The 12,500-nt window shown below is 40.8% G+C and overlaps 1 protein-coding gene across 1 annotated transcript in view; it reads left to right on the top strand.

Annotated features, from left to right (window-relative positions):
• The window catches only part of cxcl14 (chemokine (C-X-C motif) ligand 14), a 25,378-nt gene that overhangs the window by 4,959 nt on the left and 7,919 nt on the right, over positions 1 to 12,500 (top strand). Inside the window, exon 2 of the mRNA XM_061892196.1 lies at positions 409 to 514. Within this exon, the coding sequence (XP_061748180.1) occupies positions 409 to 514 (106 nt within the window). The remainder of the gene's footprint in view (positions 1 to 408; positions 515 to 12,500) is intronic.

Raw genomic sequence — 12,500 nt, 5'->3', positions numbered from 1 at the left:
TAGTAAAACAAATTTACATCAATACAATCAGTTCATAAAACATTGTCCTTTACAATTATAAAAGCTTTTTACAAAAATCTACTAACTCTGCTGGCATGTCAGCAGACTGGGGTAGATCCTGCTGAAATCCTATGTATTGAATGAATACAGAATCCTTTTTAAATCAGGAAAACAATCTATTTTGAATCGAGAATTGTGTTGAATTGAAAAAGAATCTATTTTGAATCGAATCATGACCCCAAGAATCGATATTGAATCAAATTGTGGGACACCCAAAGATTCGCAGCCGAAATATCTACCAAATGAAACTAAACCTGGGTCATGGGTAAAGAAAAAAAAAAAAAAAGTATTTTCAAACAATCTTTGCTTTGATTGTTTATTATTTTCCTGTGGTCACTTCCTGGACAGCTTACAAGTGCCGGTGCACCAGAAAAGGACCCAAGATCCGATACAAGGATGTGCAGAAGCTGGAGATCAAGCCCAAATATCCCTACTGCCAGGAAAAGATGATTTTGTGAGTTACATTTTATCATTATTATTAGTTATACCACGTTGCATGCAGGAAGATGGTCTTTTCTTCTATTGTCTTCCTCTTCGGCATCCCGTTTGTTTTATCGGTTTCCCCACAGGGCGGGTACCTTTATCTTTCCACGCTGTCCTGCTTTTCTCTCTGGCTTCCGTCCACCCTTGTTTATCTGCACAAGTTGCAACAACTGCAGACTTTGCCATAACTATAAGTGTACAGCAAGCAGCAGAGCCTCCAAGCAAAACATTTTTAAAGATAAAATTATTGTGCACTTTTTAAGCGCATTACTATAGCTTATACGTTTTTAGTGCATGTAAATATATATTTATATATATTTATTTATATACGTGTGTGTGTGTGTGTGTGTGCGTGTGTGTGTGTGTGTGTGTGTTTGTATATATATATATATATATACATTTATTTATATATATATATATTTATTTATTTATATGTATGTGTGTGTGTGTGTGTGTGTGTGTGTGTGTGTGTGTGTGTGTGTGTGTGTGTGTGTGTGTTTGTATATATATATATACATTTATTTATATATATATATATTTATTTATTTATATGTATGTGTGTGTGTGTGTATATATATATATGTATTTATTTGTATGTATATATATATTTATTTATTTTTCATATATATATATATATATACACACACACACATATATATATATATATATATATATATATATATATATATATATATATATATATATATATATATACTGTATATATATACAGGTCAAAGGTTTGTACACACCTTCTTCTCACTTAATATTTTCTATATTTTCAAGACTATTTACATTGTAGATTGTCACTGAAGGAATTAATACTATGAATGAACACATGTGGAGTTATGTACTTAACAAAAAAAGGTGAAACAACTGAAAACATGTTTTGTATTCTGGTTTCTTCTAAATAGCCACCCTTTCCCTCTGATTACTGCTTTGCACATGTTTGGCATTCTCTCCATGAGCTTCAAGAGGTAGTCACCTAAAAGGGTTTTCACTACGCAGGTGTTGTAGTTCTGATGCCTTCAGTGACAATCTACAATGTAAATAGTCATGAAAATAAGGAAAACGCATTGAAATGAGAAGGTGCGTCCAAACTTTTGGCTTGTACTGTATACACACACATATATATATATATATATATATATATATATATATATATATATATATATATACTGTATATATAAACATACACACATACATATATGAGGAGATTGCATGTTCTCCCCGTGAATGCGTGGTTTCCGTCCGGGTACTCCGGCTTCCTCCCACTTCCAAAGACATGCACCTGGGGATAGGTTGATTGGCAACACTAAATTGGCCCTAGTGTGTGAATGTTGTCTGTCTATCTGTGTTGGCCCTGCGATGAGGTGGCGACTTGTCCAGGGTGTACACCACCTTCCGCCCGATTTTAGCTGAGATAGGCGCCAGCGCCCCCCGCGACCACAAAAGACAATAAGCGGTAGGAAATGGATGGATATATATATACAAACCCCGTTTCCATATGAGTTGGGAAATTGTGTTAGATGTAAATATAAACGGAATACAATGATTTGCAATTCCTTTTCAACCCATATTCAGTTGAATGCACTACAAAGACAACATATTTAATGTTTAAACTCATAAACTTAATTTTTTTTGCAAATAATAATTAACTTAGAATTCCATGGCTACAACACGTGCCAAAGTAGTTGGGAAAGGGCATGTTCACCACTGTGTTACATCACCTTTTCTTTTAACAACACTGGGAACTGAGGAAACTAATTGTTGAAGCTTTGAAAGTGGAATTTTTTCCCATTCTTGTTTTATGTAGAGCTTCAGTCGTTCAACAGTCCGGGGTCTCCGCTGTCCTATTTTACATTTCATAATGCGCCACACATTTTCGATGGAAGACAGGTCTGGATTGCAGGCAGGCCAGGAAAGTACCCACACTTTTTTTTTACGAAGCCACGCTGTTGTAACACGTGCTGAATGTGGCTTGGCATTGTCTTGCTGAAATAAGCAGGGGCGTCCATGAAAAAGACGGCGCTTAGATGGCAGCATATGTTGTTCCAAAACCTGTATGTACCTTTCAGCATTAATGGTGCCTTCACAGATGTGTAAGTTACCCATGCCTTGGGCACTAATGCACCCCCGTACCATCACAGATGCTGGCTTTTCAACTTTGCGCCTATAACAGTCTGGATGGTTCGTTTACCCTTTGGTCCCGATGACACGATGTCAAATATTTCCAAAAACAATTTCAAATGCGGACTCGTCAGACCACAGAACACTTTTTCACTTTGCATCAGTCCATCTTGGATGATCTCGGGCACAGAGAAGCCGGCGGCGTTTCTGGATGTTGTTGATAAATGGCCTTCGCTCTGCATAGTAGAGCTTTAACTTGCACTTACAGATGTAGCGACAAACTGTATTTAGTGACAGTGGTTTTCTAAAGTTCCTCAGCCCATGTGGTGATATCCTTTAGAGATTGATGTTGTTTTTTTATACAGTGACGTCTGAGGGATCGAAGGTCACGGTCATTCAATGTTGGTTTCGCTTACGTGGAGTGATTTCTCCAGATTCTCTAAACCTTTTGATGATATTATGGAGCGTAGATGTTGAAATCCCTAAATTTCTTGCAATTGCACTTTGAGAAACGTTGTTCTTAAACTGTTTGACTATTTGCTCACACAGTTGTGGACACGGGTGTACCTCGCCCCATCCTTTCTTGTGAAATACCGAGCATTTTTTGGGAAGCCGTTTTTGTACCCAATCATGGCACCCACCTGTTCCCGATTAGCCTGCACACCTGTGGGATGTTCCCAATAAGTGTTTGATGAGCATTCCTCCACTTTATCAGTATTTATTGCCCCCTTTCCCAACTTCTTCGTCACGTGTCGCTGGCATTAAATTCTAAAGTTAATGATTAATTGCAAAAAAAATTTTATCAGTTTGAACATCAAATATGTTGTCTTTGTAGCATATTCAACTGAATATGGGTTGAAAATGATTCGCAAATCATTGTATTCTGTTTATATTTACATTTAACACAATTTCCCAACTCATATGGAAACGGGGTATATATATATATCCATATATATATATGTATATATATATATACATATACATATATAATTTCCATTGTTTATTTACTGAATTCACAGGTACAAGGACAGGAACAACAACAGTGGAGGTTCTATAAGCCTCAGGAGGCCACCATTTAGTAGGGGGAGTTCTATGCTTCACTCTGCTGGCCAATTCTGGCATCACACGCAGGGAAAAACTCCTTCCAGCATCAGCTGACATAGAACAAATTGTGTTGGACTGACATAAATCAGGTGGTATAGTAATAATAATATAATCCACTCGCTTTAAATATTGATAAGCTCAGTGAATAAACATGCCGTGTGTGCGTGTGTGTGTGTGCGTGTGTGTGTGCGTGTGCGCGTGTGTGCGCCTGCAGCCCCCTCTATTAGCACGTGACGGGGGGCCACCACCGACTGGTGCCTAGTGAAAAATGAGTCTCGGTGGGTTCTGGAAGGGCGCTAAAAGGAAAAAAGATTGAGTAAGGGAAATAAGCAAAAGAGAGAGAGAGAGCCCCTCCCATCCCCCTCTTGGCTTTTGTTTCCTTGTGGTGGTTTTGGCTTACCCGGCTTGTTTTAGCTTGTTTTGGCATTCTGTGCTGCTGCTGCTGCTCACCACGGGACACACAGGCCTGAAACAACTCTCTTCTTTTACTTTAATTGTGGACTGTTTATATTACTTATTGGCTGTGGATTCATTGGAGTTGTATTCTCTTCAGGGCCAAAACGTGTCATTTATGAACATGTAAAATACAGTGATTTCATCCATTTGAGTGTTGGAAGCCTATGCATCTCCATCAATCAATCAATCAATGTTTACTTATATAGCCCTAAATCACTAGTGTCTCAAAGGGCTGCACAAACCACTACGACATCCTCGGTAGGCCCACATAAGGGCAAGGAAAACTCACACCCAGTGGGACGTCGGTGACAATGATGACTATGAGAACATGATACTGTGAAAGATCAATCCATAATGGATCCAACACAGTCGCGAGAGTCCAGTCCAAAGCGGATCCAACACAGCAGCGAGAGTCCCGTTCACAGCGGAGCCAGCAGGAAACCATCCCAAGAGGAGGCTGATCAGCAGTGCAGAGATGTCCCCAGCCGATACACAGGCAAGCAGTACATGGCCACCGGATCGGACCGGACTCCCTCCACAAAGGAGAGTGGGACATAGAAGAAAAAGAAAAGAAACGGCAGATCAACTGGTCTGAAAAGGGAGTCTATTTAAAGGCTAGAGCATACAAATGAGTTTTAAGGTGAGACTTAAATGCTTCTACTGAGGTAGCATCTCGAACTGTTACCGGGAGGGCATTCCAGAGTACTGGAGCCCGAAATGAAAAAGTTCTACAGCCCGCAGACTTTTTTTGGGCTTTGGGGATTACTAATAAGCCGGAGTCCTTTGAACGCAGATTTCTTGCCGGGACATATGGTACAATACAATCGGCAAGATAGGATGGAGCTAGACCGTGTAGTATTTTATACGTAAGTAGTAAAACCTTAAAGTCACATCTTAAGTGCACAGGAAGCCAGTGCAGGTGAGCCAGTACAGGCGTAATGTGATCAAACTTTCTTGTTCTTGTCAAAAGTCTAGCAGCCGCATTTTGTACCAACTGTAATCTTTTAATGCTAGACATGGGGAGACCCGAAAATAATGCGTTACAGTAATCGAGGCGAGACGTAACAAACGCATGGATAATGATCTCAGCGTCTTTAGTGGACAGAATGGAGCGAATTTTAGCGATATTGCGGAGATGAAAGAAGGCCGTTTTAGTAACGCTTTTAATGTGTGCCTCAAAGGAGAGAGTTGGGTCGAAGATAATACCCAGATTCTTTACCGTGTCGCCTTGTTTAATTGTTTGGTTGTCAAATGTTAGAGTTGTATTATTAAATAGAGTTCGGTGTCTAGCAGGACCGATAATCAGCATTTCCGTTTTTTTGGCGTTGAGTTGCAAAAAGTTAGCGGACATCCATTGTTTAATTTCATTAAGACACGCCTCCAGCTGACTACAATCCGGCGTGTTGGTCAGCTTTGGGGGCATGTAGAGTTGGGTGTCATCAGCATAACAGTGAAAGCTAACACCGTATTTGCGTATGATGTCACCTAGATGTCATCTCCATCCATCTTCTTCCGCTTATCCGAGGTCGGGTCGCGGGGGCAGCAGCCTAAGCAGGGAAGCCCAGACTTCCCTCTCCCAAGCCACTTCGTCCAGCCCCTCTCGGGGGATCCTGAGACGTTCCCAGGCCAGCCGGGGGACATAGTCTCCCCGACGTGTCCTGGGTCTTCCCCGTGGCCTCCTACCGGTCGGACGTGCCCTAAACATCCTGACCAGATGCTCCAACCACCTAATGGAAGCCTATGATAAAAATCCAAACAACCATGAATTTTTTGTTATTTCTGGAAATGTAGACTTTTCGATTAGGTTGATTTCTCTTTCATAGACTTGATTGTGGAGGCCAGGCACGGAAAGAAAAAAAAACGCCACACCTTTTTGGGCAATTTTGCCTATCGTTCCCAATCATTATCGAATAACGGATGTTATTTTATATATTTATTTTTTTGTATTCCAAATATTAAATAAATTCAAGTTTGTTTACAATGGAGCCTATGTGAGTCGCGCAATTCCGCCTACAAAGTCGTTAAAAAAAACATCCAAATATCTCCATTAGGGTTTTATATACATAACGGGAACATTTATAATAACATTTTAATATTTAGCATACGCGGTGCATTAATTTAAAAAACACATCACTATCGTTGCATTTTTTTTCTCCTTTACTAATTATTACTTAGTGCAGACTTCATGAGTGCTAACAAAACCTAATAAAACATCACTTACTGTGCAAGGTCTGCTGTCATTAGGATGCCAACTGCTAAGACAGTGTTTTTCAGCCTTTTTTGAGGCCAAGGCACATTTTTTGTGTTAAAAAAATGCGGCGACACACCACCAGCAGAAATCATTACAAAAATGAAACCCAGTTGACAGTAAAAAGTCATTGTTGCAATTGTTGGGTATGACTTTAAAGCATAACCAAGCTAGCATCAATATAGCTCTTGTCTCAAAGTAGATGTACTGTCACCACCTATCACATCACTCCCTGACTTATTTGGAGTTTTTTGCTGTTTTCCTGTGTGTAGTGTTTTACTCCTTGTCTTGCGCTCCTATTTTGGTGGCTTTTTCTCTTTTTTTGGTATTTTCCTGTAGCGGTTTCATGTCGTTCTTTGAGCGATATTTCTCGCATCTACTTTGTTTTAGCAATCAAGAATATTTCAGTTGTTTTAATCCTTCCTTGGGGGGACATTGTTGATTGTCATTTCATGTTCAAATATATACTGTAGATGCCGTATTTGCTCCACAGTAAGTCTTTGCTGTCGTCCAGCATTCTGTTTTTGTTGATTTTATAGCCAGTTCAGTTGTAGTTTCGTTCTGCATAGCCTTCCCTAAGCTTCAATGCCTTTTCTTAGGGGCACTCACCTTTTGTTTTTTTTTGGTTTAAGCATTTGACTCCTTTTTACCTTCACTCTGCCTCCCGCTGTTTCCGACATCTACAAAGCAATTAGCTACCTGCTGCCTCCTACTGATATGGAAGAGTATTACACGGTTACTCTGCCGAGCTTTAGACAGCACTGACTCTCAACAATTCCCATTTAGATGAAACGTGTCATAATCCTTGCAAAGAAAAGGGGTCGGGGGGCCAAGCGCCTCTTCGTGTCGTCCTCGCCTGTTTCAGGTCCTAAATGGCTGTCAAAGTGTCCCAACTTGTCGGATTATATCCTCAGCCATCTACTTTTTTAGGCAAGATCCCTGAATAATGGTCTACAATAAACTTGCAGGAAGCAAGGAAGCAGAAGACCACTCAAAGATGTCAACATAGTGATCACAGCATTGCTAAAAAAAAGTTGTTTGTCTGCGTTAGCACTTATAATAACAATATCACTACTATTGGATTATTATTCAGGTCACGAAATATAAAGAGAGTATTTTCGACCTCATTTTTTGGATTCTATGGGCGAAGCGGTGAAGCTCCCATTGGCTCTGCTGTAAGCAGACTTGTATTTACCTGTATTTAATGTTTACAATTAGGGATGTCCGATAATATCGGCCGATAAATGCTTTACAATGTAATATCGGAAATTATCGGTATCTGCTTCAAAAAGTGGCTTCACAGTGGCAGAGGGGTTAGTGCGTCTGCCTCACAATACAAAGGTTCTGCAGTCCTGGGTTCAAATCCAGGCTCGGGATCTTTCTGTGTGGAGTTTGCATGTTCTCCCCGTGAATGCGTGGGTTCCCTCCGGGTACTCCGGCTTCCTCCCACTTCCAAAGACATGCACCTGGGGATAGGTTGATTGGCAACACTAAATTGGCCCTAGTGTGTGAATGTGAGTGTGAATGTTGTCTGTCTATCTGTGTTGGCCCTGCGATGAGGTGGTGACTTGTCCAAGGTGCACCCCGCCTTCTGCCCGATTGTAGCTGAGATAGGCACCATCGTCCCCCGCGACCTCAAAGGGAATAAGCGGTAGAAAATGGATGGATGGATGGATGCTTCAAAACGTATAAAATATATGACTTTTTAAAACGCCGCTTCTATACACAGACGTAGAGAGAAGTACAGAGCGCCAATAAACCTTAAAGGCACTGCCTTTGCGAGCCGGCCCAGTCATATAATATCTACGGCTTTTCACACACACACAAGTGAATGCAATGCATACTTGGTCAACATCCACATATGTGTGCACATATATATATATATATATATATATATATATATATATCTATGTATGTATGTATGTATGTATATATATATGTATGTATGTATGTATGTATGTATGTGAATTAGTGAATCAATCAATCAATCAATGTTTATTTATATAGCCCCAAATCACAAATGTCTCAAAGGACTGCACAAATCATTACGACTACAACATCCTCGGAAGAACCCACAAAAGGGCAAGGAAAACTCACACCCAGTGGGCAGGGAGAATTCACATCCAGTGGGACGCCAGTGACAATGCTGACTATGAGAAACCTTGGAGAGGACCTCAGATGTGGGCAACCCCCCCCCTCTAGGGGACCGAAAGCAATGGATGTCGAGCGGGTCTAACATGATACTGTGAAAGTTCAATCCATAGTGGCTCCAACACAGCCGCGAGAGTTCAGTTCAAAGCGGATCCAAGACAGCAGCGAGAGTCCCGTCCACAGGAGACCATCTCAAGCGGAGGCGGGTCAGCGGCGTAGAGATGTCCCCAATCGATACAGGCGAGCGGTCCATCCTGGGTCCCGACGAGCGGTCCATCCTGGGTCTCGACTCTGGACAGCCAGTACTTCATCCATGGTTATCGGACCGGACCCCCTCCACAAGGGAGGGGGGGACATAGGAGAAAGAAAAGAAGCGGCAGATCAACTGGTCTAAAAAGGAGGTCTATTTAAAGGCTAGAGTATACAGATGAGTTTTAAGGTGAGACTTAAATGCTTCTACTGAGGTAGCATCTCGAACTGTTACCGGGAGGGCATTCCAGAGTACTGGAGCCCGAACGGAAAACGCTCTATAGCCCGCAGACTTTTTTTTGGGCTCTAGAAATCACTAATAAGCCGGAGTCTTTTGAACGCAGATTTCTTGCCGGGACATATTGTACAATACAATCGGCAAGATAGGATGGAGCTAGACCGTGTAGTATTTTATACGTAAGTAGTAAAACCTTAAAGTCACATCTTAAGTGCACAGGAAGCCAGTGCAGGTGAGCCAGTACAGGCGTAATGTGATCAAACTTTCTTGTTCTTGTCAAAAGTCTAGCAGCCGCATTTTGTACCAACTGTAATCTTTTAATGCTAGACATGGGGAGACCCCAAAATAATACGTTACAGTAATCGAGACGAGACGTAACAAACGCATGGATAATGATCTCGGCATCTTTAGTGGACAAAATGGAGCGAATTTTAGCGATATTACGGAGATGAAAGAAGGCCGTTTTAGTAACGCTTTTAATGTGTGACTCAAAGGAGAGAGTTGGGTCGAAAATAATACCCAGATTTTTTACCGAGTCACCTTGTTTTATTATTTGGTTGTCAAATGTTAAAGTTGTATTATTAAATAGAGGTCGGTGTCTAGCAGGACCGATAATCAGCATTTCCGTTTTTTTGGCGTTAAGTTGCAAAAAGTTAGCTGACATCCATTGTCTAATTTCATTAAGACATGCTTCCAACTGACTACAGTCCAGCGTGTTGGTCAGCTTTAGGGGCATGTAGAGTTGGGTGTCATCAGCATAACAGTGAAAGCTAATACCGTATTTGCGTATGATGTCACCTAGCGGCAGCATGTAGATGCTGAAGAGTGCAGGGCCAAGGACCGAACCCTGGGGAACTCCACACGTTACCTTAACATAGTCCGAGGTCACACTGTTATGGGAGACGCACTGCATCCTATCAGTAAGATAAGAGTTAAACCAAGACAGGGCTAAGTCTGACATACCAATTCGTGTTTTGATACGCTTTAATAAAATATTATGATCGACGGTATCGAAAGCAGCGCTAAGATCGAGGAGCAGCAACATAGATGACGCATCATAGTCCATCGTTAGCAATAGATCATTAGTCAATTTTGCGAGAGCTGTCTCAGTCGAGTGATTTGCCCTGAAACCGGATTGAAAGGTTTCACATAGATTGTTAAACGCTAAGTGTTCATTTAGCTGCTCTGCAACAATTTTTTCGAGGATTTTCGAAATAAAGGGAAGGTGAGACACCGGTCGGTAGTTTACCATGAGGTCAGGATCGAGGTTAGGTCTTTTGAATTATAGTGAATTATATTTATATAATGAATAAGTGAATTATATTTATATATCGCTTTTTCTCAAGTGACTCAAAGCGCTTTACATAGTGAAACCCAATATCTAAGTTACATTCAAACCAGTGTGGGTGGCACTGGAAGCAGGTGGGTAAAGTGTCTTGCCCAAGGACACAACGGCAGTGACTAGGTTGGCAGAAGCGGGAATCGAACCTGCAACCCTCAAGTTGCTGACACGGCCACTCTACCGACACAATGCTATATACATAGGTAAACGAACCAAACAATACAATGGTAAAATAATAATAGTAATAATAAGCAGCATAAATTAAAATAGGGAATATCCATTAAAAAAATACATTAAAACATTTTTTTAAATATCTATAGAAATGTCTATGATAATGATGAAACAAATAATATTAAAAAAAAGAGCTTATGAATGGTAAAAAGGGAAAAAATCAGGGTTTTCCAAAGGACTGCAATCAAACTCATTTGCATTATTGGCAATGACACACTTGTAGCTCATTTATATGGATCCTGTGGAAGAGACAAAAAGTGGGCCAAAAACGTGACAAACAAATATGACTAGTCCGTCTTCTTTAGTTCTTTTTTGGGGGTTTTAATTTATTTTATCAGTGGCGGTCCAAGTTTATTCATGTCGGGCCGCCACAAAGAAATGGATTCACGGGAAAAAGTGAATTGTGCAAGTGTTCCTTATCTTGTAGCGAGTGGGCACACACTGCACGTAAACGTCAACTTTTATCATTCATGCAGAGTAGGCTATCCGTCCATTTTTCTACCGCTTGTCCCTCTCGGGGTGGCGGGGGTTGCTGGAGCCTATCCCGGCTGCACTCGGGCGGACATTAGTAATCTTTTATTTACACCATAGAAGGAAATGTGTTTTTTTTTGTTTGTTGTTGTTATTGTTTGTCACCATTTGGCAGGGGAAAGAGTGAACAAATGAGTCCAAAAGCCCAGCGAGTGCCTAACAATACGGCACCAGAAGCACTCTCATGTGCACAGCGTGCCGTCATATCCCGCTAAAGAACCTAAAGAGGCCGAAAAATAGCCGGCAAAGCCTTTAATCTAATCCTGAATGTGCCTTTTTAAGCCTATTCTCTCCGAGTCAACTCATTTAACATTCATGGTTTAGAGAGGGGGGTGAGGCCCGAGGCATGCTGGGGGTGTTTTCCCACATTTCTCACCTTCCGCCTGAATGTGCCACATGCTGTCTCTGCTCCCAACTTAGAAGACACCTGGCCGCTTCCTACATTCACTTTTTTTCAGGCAATATCCGTCCAAAATCAGCCAGATTTGTCCATGCAATATATTAAGAGCACAAATAATGTTTCTATTTAGAGATGTCCGATAACATCGGACTGCCGATATCATCGGCCGATAAATGCTTTAAAATGTAATATCGGAAATTATCGGTATGGGTTTCAAAAAGTAAAATGTATTATAAAACGGAGTGGTACACAGACACAGGGAGAAGTACAGAGCGGCAATGAACCTTAAACACATAAAGTAAACACATGTACAGCATTTTTCTATGTGACCCAATTGAAACAACCTTCCCTAGTCATGGTGTAGAGCAGGGGTCGGGAACCTTTTTGGCTGCGAGAGCCATACAAGCCAAATATTTTTAAAAGTATTTCAGTGTGAGCGATATACTTTTTTTTTTTTATAACACTGAATACAACTAAATGCGTGCATTTTTAAGAAAGCAACATTTTTAGAGTATAATAAGTCACTTATTCTTTTTAATAACATTGTTATTCTGAGGCTAACCAAAAATAAAAAAAATACTTCTTACCATTAATGCGACTTTTTGAACAGGTGTCGTAGAAACCGGATGGATGGATGAAAATGCATGAGAATGTTTTATATTTTGAACGTTATTTTTAACAAGTGCAATTATTCATTACTTATCGTGTCAAGCGATGTCAGCTCAGATTTATCTGAGAGCCAGATGCAGTCATCAAAAGAGCCACATCTGGCTCTAGAGCCATAGGTTCCCTACCCCTGGTGTAGAGAGAAAAAAATAACTAGCACAAAAATTCAACATAACACAACCTGCTAGGATCCTGATGAGAGTGCGGAAATACG

The sequence above is a fragment of the Nerophis ophidion genome, linkage group LG29, assembly GCF_033978795.1.
Source record: "Nerophis ophidion isolate RoL-2023_Sa linkage group LG29, RoL_Noph_v1.0, whole genome shotgun sequence".
In the NCBI taxonomy this organism is placed as follows: domain Eukaryota; kingdom Metazoa; phylum Chordata; class Actinopteri; order Syngnathiformes; family Syngnathidae; genus Nerophis; species Nerophis ophidion.
Note: the sequence above shows the minus strand (reverse complement) of the source record. Positions and strands in the feature narration are given on the sequence as shown.